The sequence below is a fragment of the Vanellus vanellus genome, assembly GCF_965231255.1.
Source record: "Vanellus vanellus genome assembly, chromosome: 25".
NCBI classification, from domain to species: Eukaryota; Metazoa; Chordata; class Aves; order Charadriiformes; family Charadriidae; genus Vanellus; species Vanellus vanellus.
In genome coordinates this window covers 6,770,071-6,786,705 of record NC_138930.1, presented here as the reverse complement: position 1 = coordinate 6,786,705, position 16,635 = coordinate 6,770,071, and the positions used below count along the sequence as shown (strand labels likewise).

The 16,635-nt window shown below is 46.8% G+C and overlaps 2 protein-coding genes and 2 long non-coding RNA genes across 4 annotated transcripts in view; all 4 read right to left on the bottom strand.

Moving 5' to 3' along the window:
* The window catches only part of LOC309681497 (E3 ubiquitin-protein ligase RBBP6-like), a gene marked incomplete at its 5' end in the record, with an annotated part of 6,139 nt that extends 3,035 nt beyond the window's left edge, over nt 1–3,104 (bottom strand). Inside the window, 6 exons of the mRNA XM_082495380.1 lie at nt 156–213; nt 307–385; nt 468–564; nt 1,663–1,796; nt 2,228–2,331; nt 3,053–3,104. Coding sequence (XP_082351506.1) covers nt 156–213; nt 307–385; nt 468–564; nt 1,663–1,796; nt 2,228–2,331; nt 3,053–3,104 — 524 coding nt within the window. The remainder of the gene's footprint in view (nt 1–155; nt 214–306; nt 386–467; nt 565–1,662; nt 1,797–2,227; nt 2,332–3,052) is intronic.
* Nucleotides 3,105–4,150: 1,046 nt separating this feature from the next.
* LOC309681517 lies at nt 4,151–5,102 on the bottom strand. The gene is made up of 3 exons (XR_014270041.1): nt 4,949–5,102; nt 4,733–4,829; nt 4,151–4,268 (listed from the first exon to the last, which is right to left on the bottom strand). It is a non-coding gene; the product is annotated as an uncharacterized lncRNA (long non-coding RNA).
* Nucleotides 5,103–5,769: 667 nt separating this feature from the next.
* Nucleotides 5,770–9,269, bottom strand: LOC309681496 (uncharacterized protein; the record flags this gene model as incomplete). The annotated part of the gene is made up of 5 exons (XM_082495379.1): nt 9,201–9,269; nt 8,531–8,608; nt 8,325–8,438; nt 6,718–6,808; nt 5,770–5,851 (listed from the first exon to the last, which is right to left on the bottom strand). The coding sequence occupies exons 1-5, from the start codon at nt 9,220–9,222 to the stop codon at nt 5,770–5,772; spliced, it is 387 nt and encodes a 128-aa protein (XP_082351505.1). The 5' UTR covers nt 9,223–9,269.
* Nucleotides 9,270–9,722: 453 nt separating this feature from the next.
* LOC309681669 lies at nt 9,723–12,814 on the bottom strand. Its single transcript, XR_014270054.1, has 3 exons — nt 12,590–12,814; nt 11,416–11,539; nt 9,723–10,093 (listed from the first exon to the last, which is right to left on the bottom strand). It is a non-coding gene; the product is annotated as an uncharacterized lncRNA (long non-coding RNA).
* Between the last annotated feature and the right edge of the window lie 3,821 nt (nt 12,815–16,635).

Below are 16,635 nucleotides of genomic sequence, written 5' to 3'. Positions count from 1 at the left end.
ATCAAGCCGTTTAAAAACTAATTACCACTTGTAATCTCCACATCTATCTGTGCAGACTTTTTTCGTTATAAATCAGCTGTTGTGTAAGTTACGTGTTACGGCCTCGTTTAACAGGTTACAAGTAGGAACGTGTTGAGTTTCTGTAGGACACTTACAGTTCCCGGCCCGCTCTGCCACCGGCTGAGCGATGTGCGCTGCCTCCCATTGGGCGCCCTGTTGGAGCGGGGAGAGGAAAAAGAACAAAGTCCCATTCAGCTTGTCTGAAGGTCATTTTTTAAAAGAAATTCTGAAGGTATTGTTCCTTACCAGTTGTGGGTATCGGTTGTCCCTGGGGGCCCAGAAGAGTTGGGAACGCTGGTTCTCGCAGCACAGGCCCCTGACAGGCCTTGTGAGGAAATGGAAAGTAAGTTGGAAAATAAGCTCTACTAAAATACAAGAATCCCCGCCTGTGTTGACATCAAACTTACCTTCTCTTCCAACAAACTGCTGATTGACAGAGAGGAAGACTGAGGAGGTTTGGCCACCGTCAGCAGAGCCGCAAGAGGTATAATACTATCGGCACCGCTACAACAAACCACACATTTTTATTAATCAAACAGCGTTTTGGAGAGCTGCTTGAAATATGAAGTCTAAAGTGAGAAAAGGCTGACTACTGTAAACGCAAAAAAAACCAAAAAAAATCCCTTCAGATTTACAAATGTGAAGTTGGCCAATTCCAAATGAAGCCCTGTCGAGAAGTCCCTGTGGACTACTGACACCGAAAGAGAAAATGCACCGGAGAAATAGTTTATTAAGCTGGCTGCACATGGAAGGATCAGAGCACGTGGAACCCACACGCTGAATCTCAGCGTGGGAAGGTGGAAGAGCTGCAGTTCTATTGGGAAATGTTGATGCGCTCGTTCAGAGGCTGCCCGAGAGGTTCTTTTGAACTGTGATCCGGTGCGTTCAACGGTACGGCCGAGCCCGACAGTCTGCTGGGCAGAGCGGCTGTTTGCATTCAGCGCATGAAGTCGAAAGGATACGAGCCCCAAACAATAGCACAGATTTCTCATGTATTTTCATGTGACTTCACTGGGTTGCAAACTTAGACTGTCATGTTTGTAAATACTTCCGATTTACAGTGTTTCAGCGTTTATTATCCAATCTGTATGCGGCACTGACTACACTGGGTATTACTGAGGATGACCCTGACTTACCATAGTATCAGTCATACAAAGACTGTGGAAAAAACACCTGGCCAAGTTTACCTATAATTGTACTTTTACATTTTTCAGGAGAGTATTATTTCCCCAGTCCTAAAGAGAAATTGAGGCACTCCAGAAGGTTTGACGTTCCTAAATGGTTCCTTGAGGAACTGTGAGCCACGTGCAATCAAGGGGCTCCTGGGGACAAACTGTTCCTCTCTCAGGGTAAACCTTTACTGAACGACTGATAAGGCAACCAAACGAGAAACGCTTCTGAGAAAATTCTTGCATGAGGCACACTTCCAACTTATCAACGTGTCCTCATTCAAAGGAAAGACAAACCCCAGAAATTCCCCAGTTATCTGGAACTGTCACTAATGGTACATAAATCGCCAACAGAGAAGCTCAAGAAGAAGAATCTGACTGCAGCATTTTGGTGTCTTTCATATGTATTCACGTTGATCTACAGATTTCCTACCAAAAAGGTCCAGGAGGTGCAACAGGCATGAGCGGTGGTGGAGGTGGTGGCGGAGGCGGAGGCGGCGGCTGCTGCTGAATCTGCTGACGGAGCCTTTTTGCGTAGCCAGTGCCATTGTGGAAGTTGTTCACAGCCTGGAGGCAGAAAAACGTTTACAAAAAGGTAATATGAAACTTAGTAGATATACAACCAAAAGGCTGCACAGAGTAACGTTACTTGTGTGCTCCTGCAAACGTTGTCAATCCTAAAATGAATCAACCCACGGATGTATGAACACGTCGCATTAAACACGGATAGTACTGACGGGTAACTCAGAGTATCTGTAGTTAAAGCACTTCAGTGTTCACACCGAATTGGAAAAGAAAAGTGTGCCCTGAACTGGCCCCATTGTCTCTAAAGAGCTGTAAGCTTCTCTAACAACAGACGATGTATTTAGAAAGAACATGTGGCCTTATTATTCCATCTAGCCTTGCTTAAGGAGATGTAAATTAATATCTTCTTCCCTTTCAGCTTCTTACTAAGAGACTTTTCTCACAAACAGTTTAGGTAGAAGCCATGACGTTACCTTGCGTAGGAACTGGTTGGCAATGAGAGTATCAGGGGAGACATCTGTCTGATGACACTTTGGGCATGTGCGTTCCTCAGACTCCAGTAATGCCCTTCTAATACCTGTGTGCCATTAGAGTCATCACAGAAGTTTTAGGCAAAGGAAGGCAATGTTGGGGGTTCTAATCAATTATAAAAAGACATATATGATTGATGGGGGAATATGGCTTTAATTGAGAGGGTGAAGCTATAAATATTCAGCAGTGTAACTAAATTCCAGTATGCAGCAAATACCTATACAGTTTTGATATTTCACCAGTGGAACACTTGATGGTTCAACCAGTCTTTTTTTCCACTATCCGGTGCAGTGAGAAGTCACCAACCTCACGGTTAATGAATAAAACACACCTCAACAAAACCTTGGTAGGTTTGAGTTCTCAAGGGTTTCCCCAACTCTCCCCCGGAAAGAATGCGGATTAAATGCCCAACGACCCGTTGCTGCAGAGCACAGTACATCACCAGAGTTGGTGTATAATTTTGTATGAGAGAAGGTGCTGTGAAAAAACTAAATGCATTCGATATCTCATACTGGAATGTGCTGCGCAGTTATGCACTCTTATACTCCTCCTTCTGCATGGAAAGAGGATTTAACTGGATACGTACAAAGGGAAAAATGCTTTCTGCCTTTTTTTTTTCCTGTGTACAAAAAGGAAATCCCCTTTCCTATTCAGGGGATACTTTAGTATGAAATAGAACGGGTAACAAAGTAATTTTGTCATCTCCTCTTTCTGCTCTCAGAAAATCAGAGGTATTTGGAATTAACAAATACGGGAAGAACACGTACATTTGTCACAGTAACTGTTTCCGCAGCAGGGAATAACAACGGCATCAGCCATTATCTCCTTACAAATGAGACACAAAAACTCAGCTGGAATAGGGTCTTCTGAGGAGGAGGACGGCTCCTCTGATAAAAAGGAAGGCTTTTCCCTCTGTCCTCCCGCATAAGCTTCCCTGGAGGGCGGGGTGGGGAAGGAAAAAGAAAAAAGTTACAGATGGGTAAAGGAAAACGGTTCCAAGCTTTGGATATCATCAGAGGAAAATAATAGATGGAATTCTCACTCCACATTTGCCTTCCGAACCATAGGCATTTCGTTTAAACCACTTTGCAATAGCCACAACACCAGGAGAGGGAGGGGGGAACAATCTTCCTTCTGCACAACTCTCCCATTCATTGGATCAACTACGAAATTAGCTCAGACTAGAAAAATCATTTGTTGACAGCCAGAAATCAGGTGCAATGAATCCCACCTCTCCTGTGCCAGAGGGTACCTGCAAATTGCAGGCTCAGGATAAAGTTCATCTCCAAGAAAGTGCATTTTATACATGGAAGAGGTCTATGTTACAGCTTCTACAAAAGGAGATGCGTGACAGAAGAACAGAAGTGCCACCAAGTGCATTTTGGAACAGCCACTCCTGTCAGCACACAGTACTATTCTCTTAGTTTATAGCAACAGGAAAACTTCAGTGCGTTTCCCACATGGGATCTGATAAAAGTCAGAGCAGGGGAGGAAATCTCGGTCTGACAGCTATTTGTTAAATTTTACAAGAAGCCTTTGGAACATGAACCAGAAGCTTTCCAAGAGAACAACTCCACGGTAAACACTACGGAGATACAGATTCTTAGCAGAGATACAGATTCTTAGCGCACTGCAAGTTTAACCAAGTTCCAGGGGCACGGACAGTAGGACCACCCCATTTCAATACCAGCAAGTAGCAGAGTTGTTAAGGTGACGACGCAACGCCAGTGCTTCCTCCCCCGTAATGACCGACGCTGGCCAACTCGGTTGCATCGTCACTCAGGCATTTATGCATGGTTTGTCCCCTTCACTTTTTGGTCCATCCAATTAACTCCGTACTTACGCATTAATAAGTGGTACTGCGTATTTTCCGGTGTTTTTCAGCGTAGCCCCCTTTGTATTGGGATCTTTCACCTCCATCAGGAAACCCCTTGACATTCCTGTGCTCGTTTTAATTCTGGGAACAGGCTTAAAATTTTTGTCCTGTTCAGAAAAGAAATACAGATGTATCTCATCTTAAGACCCACACTTAGAATGACATTCCAATGATTATTTTAAGCAGCTAAAGCCCTTAATCCTCTCCTTTTGCCTAGCGCAAGGGTTTCTCGGTTTTACACGCAATACCAAAAGCTGTGAACTCTCATTAAAAAGGGTTAAGACTAGAAAGAAAATCAACAGTATTGAAATATATATAAATATGCAGGAAAGTGCACAGAGAATGATCTATGGACATATTTCATTTTTATGACTTAGAAAAAAGAAAATGCTACATTTTTAATGCTAGGTTTCCCCTGAATTTTGAAGGGTTTTGCAACAGTGCCATATAGCCTCTGTCTTTCACCCCAAGAGAAACCCTTCTGAAGAGGAGAGTTCATGTGTTCGTTACCTAACTGCCAAGGTAAAAATAATAAAAGCTAAGTAACGCCAGAAGTCCCCCACAATCTTACCCCATGTGTTGGGCAGTGCTTTATATAGTGGCCAGGTTTCCCGCAACGAAAGCAAATGTATGAGGCTGGAGGTGGAGCCAAGGGTTTCTTCATGGAACTAACAGATTTTGGGGAAGAGAAGAAAAAGGTATGCATTTGTCTCTCTTGTTAAAAGAACCCACCTCTACAATCTTTCCATTATCTTCAAAGAAGAGATGTGACATTATCAACACTTACTTCACTGGACCGTATTCACGGCACAACTGGATCATCGCCGCTTTTATTTTCTCTTCTTCGGAAGCACCGGCCAGATCGTCGCTCTGTGTAACAGGGAAGTATTTGGCACACACGTTAGAAACACGTTTAAGCCCACACAGCCCAAGACGGCACCGCTCAGCCCATCCTGTGGGTGAGCAGCACAACGCCAGCTGAGGCTGCGTGAAAACAGCTGCTTCGATCAAATACGGTCGTCCTGAAGGTGTTCTGGGGAGTCCTTACGCCATCGCGGGATGTTTATGTGCCCGTTCACCCACTTGAAAAGAGCATTCTCGGGCACTCAGAACCTTCGGCTCTGTTTGTACCTCACAGAAAGACTGGTGTGACCAATCCAGTTTTCTTCCAAGCGGACTGAAGCTACGTGCAGAAAGAATTATACTAAAAGTACTAAATTGTACTAAAAGTACGCTCTAAACAATTTCCGTGGCAGGACACAAAAAGCACACGACCGCCCATACAAACATACGCATCACTAGCTACGGACAGAGGTAGAACACGGCACCAAGTTCAGCTGGGCAAACCTTGAACCTGCACGATCTAAAACCCATCACACATTCTGTGTACAACATAACCTACGGGAAATATTCCAGCATATTCACTGTGAAATACAACGCATCGCTGGGCACAAATACCGATATTCACATGAGAACTGTGCAAATGATGGCATTACTCACTTTTTCTACGCTGAATTAAAGATGTTGTTTTCAACATAGACTACATTTTACTGGAAAATAGATTAAGTCAATGTTTGGAAAAGTAATACAAGGCGACATCGTTTAGAATTAAGTGCAGTGCGTAGAAAAACCTTTGAGACTGTTTTTACATACTGCTTTTGATGTTCCACTCGCTGGCCCAGTTCGACTTCTAGGAGAAGAAAGAAAGGGGATCAGAACTTCAAATACAGCACTTGTACCCAACATAAAGCAGTGAAAACACATTCTAAAACCCGAACACAAAAATGTTACGTTCTGACAATCTAGTGAATGGGGAAGTTCCTTTGTATACAGAACCTGTGAACCTGTTCTCTCCTGGGACTACAAAAAACCAAACCCCAAACCGCGTTTCTCCTTGGTCACAAAGCACTTTGAGACCGACAGATGGAGAACGCGGCAGTGCGAGAGGAAGTCCTCAGCTATTTTGTCTCGGCTCTGTAAGTATCAAAAAAGTGAAGTCTGTGCTACAGTTTTGTGCTCTTGAAGCATCGGCCACCAAAGCATAGAGGTAACTTCAGCCAATCTGTGGGTCCCTGGTATTACAAATGGGTACCAGATAGAGCAGTTTAGTTTCTAAGAAGGAACAGGGATAATCTTGATGCTTCAAAGTGCAAGTTTACTTCCATGAAACACATCAGTTATCTGACAAAGAAATATCAAAAATCTCAGCAGCACAGTCTGCAGAACAGTGCTTCTCTGTGGAAGCCCACGCACTGTGCTCGGACACCCACCACGCTTAGCCATGAAGGTGCCAAAATACTGAATGTGTTCCATACGCTAAATAGACTAAAAATAGTAGTAGCGATGTCACCTGAAAGCATTTCCTAGGATTTTGTGCGATTTAGGAGCCTGGTGACCAAAATAAAAGATACCTTAAAATCTGCCCCATGACAGCAAAAGGTCAGAGCAGCTTTAACAGGAGAGGTACAGTCTCAAAGCCGCTGTAAACTAATAGCCATAAAAAAAGCTCACTCGCTAAACCCCGAACAAAGAAGACAGTGCTTTACCGACACTTACATAACTGATGGTTTGCTGCTAGCTTTAACTCCTCCAGCAGGGATTCTTCCGGCAATTACCGAGGAGTTCTTAGGAACTGGAGCATCGTCATCTGTGTATTCCGAAAACAACATAAATACAGAAAAGAACATCAGTCGGTTTTTAAGAATATATGTCCTTACTATGTACGTATACTATGCACTTACACAGCACTTCAGAGAATCCTTTCACAGATATAAAAGCAAAGTTTTCTGTGTAACATTGTGCTGTTATCGCCTCAACACTCTAACAGTACCTTTCAAGAAACCTTCAGGTTTCATAATCAAACTCAAGCAGAAAAATCTCCAAGTTTTAAAGTAGTTTGAATGCCAACAGCAAAATGGTGTCAAAGGTCACTACAGGAGAGTCTGCCAATGCATGAGGTTCTCTCCCAGTTTAGCTGAAGCTGCTTTGGCTTCTGTGCAGCTACAAACCCAAGAGACCTTTGGAGAAAAGCAAACCACAGCAAAGTCTCACTTCATGAACCAGGTTCCACAGTCTGACACGCTTGCCCTGCAACACAACAGGCCCTTGGCTAAAGCATGAACACTCTGCGCCGTGGCTTCCACAGCCGTGACCTAAAAGCGGTTCACCTGATGCCGCCAGTGCTCAAGACCGACAGAACGCAAAAGAGAGCCCGCGAGCTCTGTCCCTTTCTTGGAGCATCAACAACCAAACTGCTCAGATGCTCAGCGCTTTACAGAATCACAGAATGAATCCCAGACTGGTGGGGGCCGGAAGGGCCTCTGGAGCTGCCCCACGCCCACCCCCCACCTACAGCAGTGGCACAGGACGGCGTCCAGGTGGGTTTGGAATGGCTCCAGAGTGGTAGACTCCCCCACCTCTCTGGGCAGCCTGTGCCAGTGCTCTGCCACTCTCACAGGGAAGAAGTCCCTCCTCGTGTTATAGATGGAACTTCCTATGCTCAGGTTTGTGCCCATTCCCTCTTGTCCTGTCACTGCGCACCACTAAAAAGGACTGTTCCCATCCCCCTGGCACCCTCCCTTTAAGGATTTATAAGCATTGATAAGATCCCCCGTCTGTCGTATTTTCTCCAGATTAGAAAGACCCAAACCCCTCAGCAGAGGAAGAAAAGTAATCTCAGTTAAAAAGTAGGAAAGACATCATCATTAAGTGCCTGTCACGCTGGAATACTTTGATGCAATTGCTTCTCCTTCCCGAGGCAGTGCCTCACATCTTTTCCCTTCAGCAAATGTGTTCCTCTGTGCCACAGAACAGTCACCTCCTATAGGAAAGGACTCTCACAGAGTTATCTGTACTCAAGAGCACCCTGAGAAATGTGACCCTATGTTGTGTATCTCAGGAACATACGCGTAGGGTTAACAGCCCATTTCCTTTCCATCTTTTCCGTCTGCAATCGACTGATGCAGCGAGTCACCACGCGTGTGACAGCATAAATATATAGGGGGACAAAGGAATGAAGGATTTTTATGCTCTTTGTAATATGCTACCCTTTATCGTCACTAAATTAAAAAAGCGGGGAGGACGGGAAACTATGTCATCGTTTCTCCCTGTAACAGTAATTTAAAAACTGGTAAACATTGTCCGAAAAGACGGAAAGCACTTGCCTTTCTGCAAGTGTCGCTTGGTACCTTCCAAGGGTAATAGCTCGTTTTCCCAACGTGAAGACGCAGTTTTTCTTGATCGGTGTTTGTGATGGTACTGAGTCCCGTAATACTCGCCTAAATATATTCCCAAGAGGGAAAAAGAACACCAAAGTTTACTATATTGGCAGCATTGCTCTTTAGGAAAGAGTGACCAATTCCATATTTACCAGATATATAGCACGCTTCCTTTATTGCTCTTTCCTCTTCAATATCGGCAGCAGTCTTAGGCACCCATTCAGGAACATCTGTAGGAAATATTTTTTAAAGATTTCTAGGTATCTATACAAAGGCCTTCAACAATTCTTAATAATCAAATACCATAATGAATTTCATTTGGGTCATGGCTGTTTCGTTTCTGACTGCAGCCTCTGCTTCAGGACACAAAAAGGGTTCCTTAATATTAGGCACTGCCAAGTGCAATGGAATTGCAGTTACAACCCATCTTAAGCTAACGGTTGTTGGTTTAAAATGATTCAAAAGCATCTTCAGTACTCAAATAATCCTTCATTTACACCCAAAAGGAAATCTTCTGACTAAACACATCACCAGGGAGTGTGTGTCACCAAACCTCTACCCAAAGTGACCCTACTGTGACGTCTGGCCAAGTGAGCGCTCCTTATCTGTCTCCGTTCGGGCTACCTGGACGAGCAAAGCCCCGCTTTTTCTCTCCTCTCAGTTAACGTGGCCAACTCAGACCCACACCGAGTTCGGAGGCCCTAACAGGCAGCCCTGGGCGCCCACCCCAAGGGCCGGGGAAAGCGAAAGGCAGCTCGGGGCTGCCAGAGAACCAGCACAGTCATTTGTGGGGGGCACACGGGAGAGGAGGTCCTTTCTCACCCTCTGGCATTGTGTGAATCATTCCGTCCCTACGAATCTCTCATCCCTCAGCGAGACACAGTCAACGGTTTAACTACAGTCAGTTCAAAAAATGTAAATAAATTACAAGTAAATATATACACATGGACACCGCAGTTAATCTTTTAAAGAGTTTTGTCTGCATTCTCTTCGCTACGTTTAAGAACAACTTTCTGGAATAACATGAGACTGCCTTCAGGGGTTAGGAAATCAGTTCAACAAATTATTAGAGTTGAAGTCACACAGCTCTTCTGAAAGCAAACCTGTGACTTCACCTTCAGTGATGAGCGTCTACAGCCCCTGTGCCAAAGTTTGTTTCCCGGAAAAGCAGTACCTCTGAAAGTCGTGATTTCATCCCCAAATTTTGAGAACTTTGGAAGAGTATTTGATGGCCACCTGAATGGTGGATTGCAGCATCTGAATGGTGGATCACATTTGAAACTTTATTGAATGAAAAAGAGGTATGTGACTTATACCACTGCTGACATCTACAGCCAGGCATTTCACAGCAGTTAGAAAACGTTGCCTCACTCTCATCTGGGGACTACCAGCTCCAAGATTTTGAAGATTAGCTGGAAACTATTTCCAAAACTTGTCAACAACGCTTTTCGCAAAGTGTAATGGTTATTATAATACATCAGTTGTGAAGTACAGTGCAAGGGTCCAAAAACCCCACTCTACTTCCTTGTAAAAGAAAGAAAAAAACTCTTTACAGTTCTCTTCCTCTTCATCCTCCTCTTCGTCGTCTTCATCATTCAGGTTTATAATCACTGGAGGGTGAACCGGTAGTGAAATATTCTTAGGAGTTCTGAGCAATTGTTGATGATGGGCTGGAGGCAGAATCCCTTCTGGTACACCCTGTGGCAACGGGGCATCTGCAGATAACATCACATTTATTTTATTAGGAGGGAACAAGACTATCAAGTCCAGGTTCAGACCAGCAGGTACAGTTTTTAAATCATTATCATATTGAAGGAATCGTTAAATAGGCAGATTGTGTCTTGTAGAAAAAATCTTCTGCGGAGGTTGGCATCTTCCAACCACCAGAGAGGAGGAGAGACACTCTCTTCCGAGAGCACCTTCCAGCTACAGAGAGCAGGAAGAATCACGGGCACTCGCTCCTCTGAATGGGCAGAGGAGGCAGTGCGGAAGAAAGCCTTTTGAAAAGAGGAACATCGTGATCATTCTACGCTGCCCCTGGCGCAGGTTGCCCAGAGAAGCTGTGGCTGCCCCATGCCTGGAGGTGTTCAAGGCCAGGTTGGACGGGGCTTGGAGCAACCTGGGCTGCTGGGAGGTGGCCCTGCTCAGGGCAGGGGGGGTCGGAATGAGATGATCTTTATGTCCCTTCCAACCTAAACTATTCTGTGATTCTATGTTTCTATGACTTGCTCTCACTCTGGCTTCCACCCGATTTCTGACATCTGTCTCGGTTCCCTGCCCTGGACTCTTACCCTGCTCCAGGTTCCAGCTGTCTACCAGGACTCCTGGTAGACAGAGAGCCCCTCTTAGAATGGACTGAGGGAAAAGAAAAGCAACTTATAATTGGGTTTTTTTCCATAAATACTCTGATTTTCAGATATGGTACTGCCTTGCACACTATTACTGTATTTCAATAGCGTCCAACGTTCACGCCTGAAAAATTTATTCAAAAGGATGAATGGAAAGACACCTGCACGCACAGCACTGTAGTCTGACGTTCTCTATCCGAGGGGGGTCTCATCCATCTCACGTGTTGTGCTGCATCAACAGATATTGCTACCGGTGGCCCTACCAACCTCCTCCCCCACCACACACACCACTCCTCATTTCTCTTACATCATTACCTGCCTACTCACCGCCTTCACTACTGGAGAGATTTAATCTAGCAAACACCCAAGGAAAGCAACACTTTTACTCCGTGGACCTTGGCAACCTAAATTGCCATTTGTGAGTTCATCTTTCGTGTCACTCATAGGTAGGAAGACCTGTAACGTGACCGCTGAAAAAATTCATACGGCAACCCTATTCAAAGGCCAATACAATTCCTTTCTTTGCCTTCAACTTGCCGGGGCAGCAGATCATACCCAAATGATTTGCCACGGTACGTTTCTTGACCTTAATACATGCTATGTAAGCACGGGAAGTAAGCACTGGGAGGACATTTTCCCATATCTACGCACTCTCATGAAGAAATGGTTGAGAACGTATTTTTACTCACTGTTACTCGGTGGCAAAGAAAGTCCATTTATGTAACGAGGTTTGCTGTGATGGAAGGCACAACTGATGCTCAAACAGCCCAAGGGTTGACTTTCCCAGAAACAGGAGGTGTTGCTGTACTTTTGCTGCAGGAGAAAACAGTTTTCAGGTACTGTAAATACAACAATAAAAATGGACTAAATGGATCAATACGGGGCGTGCTGCTGTGAACACAGCGAGAGAATCTGCACCCGGAACCCACATGAGGACAATGACTGTGTGGGTAAGTCGCACTACATTCCCATGCTCTAGTGGTTGCCTTAAATGTGAATCTCCTCTTTTAAAACTCTTTGGTTTTCAGTAATGGGGGAGATGATACAGTAGTCCAGGTACAACGCTATTATGGTGACAAATATAAACTCGGGTTTATATCCTGGATATGAACGACGTCCCAGCCGACGGCTGGAAATGCCAGGTTGTCGGTTATTTCTTAACCAGTTTCTGAGCAATTTTGTAGAGGAAAACAAAGTCACACTTGAAAACGTTGGAGTATTTGAAGGTCAGTTTCACCCAGTTCCAGCTACCAGTGGCTGGGTCTAGGAGCAGCATCTCAAACCCACGCCACTGTTGGACTGTAGTCAATACGACTGGGCCATCCCCCGAGACACGCCGGGGGCTGGAGCCAAAGCCCATCGCCCCGCCATTAACGCCTAAATCCCCCGTGCTGAAATGGATGCAAGAACAAAGAGCCCTACAGCCGCCCCCGGATTTTCACCAGGTGGAACATAAATATTTCCTGGAAAAACAAACCCCTTTTGAAGGACTTTGCTTTAAGGAACTGGTTTTGCAAAATTCAGGTAGTCGCTATAAGCAGAACTTGCAAACACGGCCTATTTATTCAGAATCAATATAATGTGGGGTCAACAGGACAGTGATGAGTGATCTTGATGCGCGGTTTTTAACTTGTGTGTTCTTTGAGTATCTGAGCCCAGTTCCCAGGAGAAATCGTCCATAGTTTAGATGGTCATTAGCTCTTCTCGCCACTTCCGAAGATCAGATAGTTGATCTACAGATGCTGCCATAACCCAGCCAGAGGGACATAGCAACTTCTAACTTCACATAATAAACCTCCCTTTCAACACGGACAGTTCAAGACAATCAAGGATACAAACCACTCTCAAATCTACTGCATTTACCTGTGCAGAGTCGGAATAAAAGTAGTCGTCATTCCCAGCTGTGGCCATTTTCACCTTTTGTGCTTCTCCTTCACTGCCAGAACATACATGAAAACGTTAAAGCTATCAACAGTCAGGCAAATCGTATCCTTATCCTGAAAGCAGTCATTTTCTTTCAAAAACTAGACCGTCAGAACCTTACCTCTGATTCTTTTTTTTGAAACAAAATTACAACCCACAGTGAAACACACACAAACGGAGAGGTGGTACCTGCTCCAGGCTTGCTGGACCAACAAATGCAGTTACCAGCCGGTACAGAATGTTACGCTTCCGAGGTTCCACAGTCGCCAGCTGCTCCTCCAGCTCATGAGGTCATAAAGATGGTGCTTTGGGACCTGTCCAGCTTGAACATCTTCCTTTATCTCCACTGCTTCAGAGTAAAGCGTGGAAAATCGGAACGTTTCAGAGTCTCCCATTCCACTGTTTCCTTAACGTAACATGGAACAAACCCATTTGGCGGGGCTTAAACAGTACCCAGCTGCTTGCTGTAGAAACTGTGGTCTTAGAAACAAATCTGAGACAAACCTTATTCTTTGGCTGTTTTTTAACCAAAATCCTTGTGCTCCGCGTGTTTCTCACTGTACCTTTTTCTTTGGGTAGAGAAACTTGCTGCTTCCTGTTAGTCCCCCGTTAGCCGTTACCTGCTCACATTGATGGGGTTCATTGCTTTTTCTTGCTGCCGTGATGTCCACTGCCACGGCTCATGCAGGAAGAACAGCGTACGCCTGTGTCCCCAGTTAACACCTCTGTTCCCATTCAGGTCCCAGGCTGCCCTGAACAAAAACTATCTAGCACTGTTAGACCAAAACTGTGGAACTTTGGAGTAAAGCATAACAGGAAGCACCAAAAGGAAAAGGAGCTGTGACCTCGACAGAGAAGGATGCCGTCACTTGACGACTACGAAGGATACAGATGAAGCCAAAGAGAAGGGAGGTAGATACATGGCAGAATTCAAGCGAGAGGACTAGAAGTGCATGTGACTGCTGGTTTCTTGGGGAAAAAAAAACAAACCCAAAACCACCACAGGGCTGGACGGACTAATCACCGGAGCACACCTGTACTGTACGCCATGGGTCTGCCAGAGGCAAGGATGACAGGCGCTTACATGACAAGCAGGTGCCAGTGACTCCATGGGCACAAATGGTCCGAGGCTCAGCGGTAGTGACACCCAAGCTGGGGAAGAAGTACAAAGGCATCGAAACAACTTCTCGTCTCTCGAGGAGCCCATCAACTTGTCTGTAACTCAAGTATCAGCGGATGGCCTGAAGACTAACTGCAAGGTGGAATACCGTGCGCCTGACCACGGGGACTTTGGCATTGGAATAAAGAGATTTCTGCAGGGATGGATTCACCTGAGCACAGAAGGGGACCAAGGTGGGGAGCGCAGGTGAGAGCTGTGAACAGAGACACGATATGAGAAGGCTCCCACAGTTGCGTAAGCCCGACAGCTGACGGGGGCACACGGGGAAAGGAAAGCTCTGGAAAGCAGATGAGGGCCATGAAGAATGAACTGTGGGTGGGCAGCAGCAGCAGAGTAAGAAAGTGCTAACGCTGCCGAGAGCGATCCAAACAGGGGCTCTTTGTAGCTGTATAGCTGTGCCCAAATGAGGCAGAAAACAAGAAGAATGAATTCTGTACTGGGTTTGCCTGGCAAGGCTTTGGTAGCCCCGCCAGCACCGGCTCCCCGGCCCTTCTCCTGCCCTCAAACCCACCCACTCCCTGCAGCCGCCCTCCCGAGGCCGGCCCCAGCCCCAGCCGCCCTGGGACGTGGCCAAAGCGCAGGCCACAACGGCCCTCACCGAGGACTGCCATGGCCGCGCCGTGCAGAGCCTGGCCCTTCTCCAGCTGGTGGCTCCTGGCGATGCGGTGGAGCCTCTTCAGCATCTCCAGGGCAGTCCCAGACCTAAAGGAAAGCAGGGAGGCAGGACATTTTCTCAGTCCAAAACAGCCCCGCGTGTCACCTCACGCTCCTCTGCCGGTGCCAGGGAAGGGCCCCACGCTGGCCACGTCTACTCAGGGCAGAGCTCACTTCCCAGGAGATGGCACGCTCTCTCCAGCAGCAGTGGCAAATGGCCTCCGGCACCTGCTGCCACCCCAGGAACGCAGCACAGAGGTGGAGGGAGAGCCTGCATGCTGGAAAAAGAGAGTCGAGCCCTGTCGTGGCTCCTCGCTGGGACCCTTCCTGGGAAGCTGGTCCAGCTGAGCTCTGCCCAGCTCTCCCTTGCAGAGGGGGCTGCCCCCAACATGATGGCCAGGCAGGGAAGGGCACCGGCTGCAGCAGAGGGGACCCGCTCCCTGGACAGCCCTGACCCCTGCCCTCTTACGGGTAAAGCCCGTGGCTCCTCGCTGCCCTCTTACAGGCAAAGGCACGTGGCCAAAGCAAGCCTCAGAGGGCTGAGGCAGCACCGCTCCGAGCCCTGGTAAGACTGCCCTGAGCACTGTGGGAGAAACCTGCCTGGAAGAGTTGTAGGAACCATCTGCAGAGACACTCGGCAGCTGTGGAGCGGGCAAGAGCGGCACAACATCTCTGCTGTCAGCACGTGGCTTTCTACAGCTTTGTAAATAAGCTCCAGGGGTTCTCAGGTTGAAGACTCTGGGATCGGATCCTGGAGGTGACGGAGAAGCCTCACCCATCTTTCCTCCACTGCTCTGGTGAAGAATGATCAGTTCCTTGCAGCGCAGGAGGCCAGGGTTGCGTAGAGCAATTCACAAACCCCATCTGTCAGCTGGTACTGCAGAAGATAATAGTTGACACGGTTATGATTCAGCAGCAAATCAAAATTTATTCACGATTTGAGGCAGATCAAAGAGGTTGAATTTTAGCAGCACTTAATCATTAACTGATTTAGGGATTTACAAGATGATTTAAGAAAATAATTCAGCAGCGACTTAATGACAGACACAAAAATGACAAGACTCCCACGAATGGGCACATGAGCACAAACAAACACACAGCACTCAAGGGCTCGCACACACACCTAAACCTGAGTTTTTAGCTGCCTGGACCAAAGGTCCCTTCGCAACGGGAAACTCCAATGAGCCCACGGTGCCCCTTTTTACGCGCGCACAGACAAATGGACAGAAAGCATTGGAGCAAAAAAAGTATAAGAACGCCTCCACTCGTAAGAGCCAATGTGCATATTAGAGACACACGGATAGAGAGGTGGATGAAAGAGGGACTCGTCTAGAGTTAAAATTTCCCTCTTTGAGTTTAGAGCAAATGCTCACAGTGCATCGGCATTCCTCAGCAGGCGATAACGGGGACTGGAGGGGGGTTGACTCGCCCCGGCCTTCCAGTCCTCGAGGTGTCTGCCTGAGCACTGTCTCGACTCAGGGGAGGTGCTGGTCACAGCCCGCTGCCATCCAGGAGAGCTCTAAGGGTCTCACTGGAATTGCTACTTATAGCATTTGAGATAACTGACTTTCGTCAGGTACTTTTCTACTCCGCCCCAACTCGGACAACGGGATATTCTGAGAAATCAGAAAAAGGAGAGACCCCGTCACAGCTCAGCTCCAACGCTGCAGAGCAGGAAGGGCTTCTTAGAGCGGTACGTGACATAGTCCGCCTATGACACCAGGGATGTGATCTTGGCTGGATCGAGCACCAGGAGAAAAGGAGAGTCATGCTGAGGGACAGCCAGCCTCCATCCCTTGCCCGGGAGGACCAAAGGTGGGCAGTGAAGACTTGGGACCCTGAACTGAGTCCAGCAGCACATCACTAGCCAGGTTCTGGGGCTGACAAACCTCAGGCTGGGCAGCTCCGTTCCCCCCTCCATAAAGGTGGCCATCATCAGGATTTCCTCTCTGGTCCCAGGAAGGAGATTTCCTCCCCGGAAGTGATGGGTTTGGGGAAACCGCATGGAGAACTGCCTGTTGGCAGCAAGGGCAAGGGCACCCTGAAATAATGGAGAACACATCTGAGCATTTGTCTGACCACCCTGGAGAGTTGGGCAGAGACAAACTTTATGAAATTCCACAAGGGCAAGTGTAGGGTACTGCACCTGGGG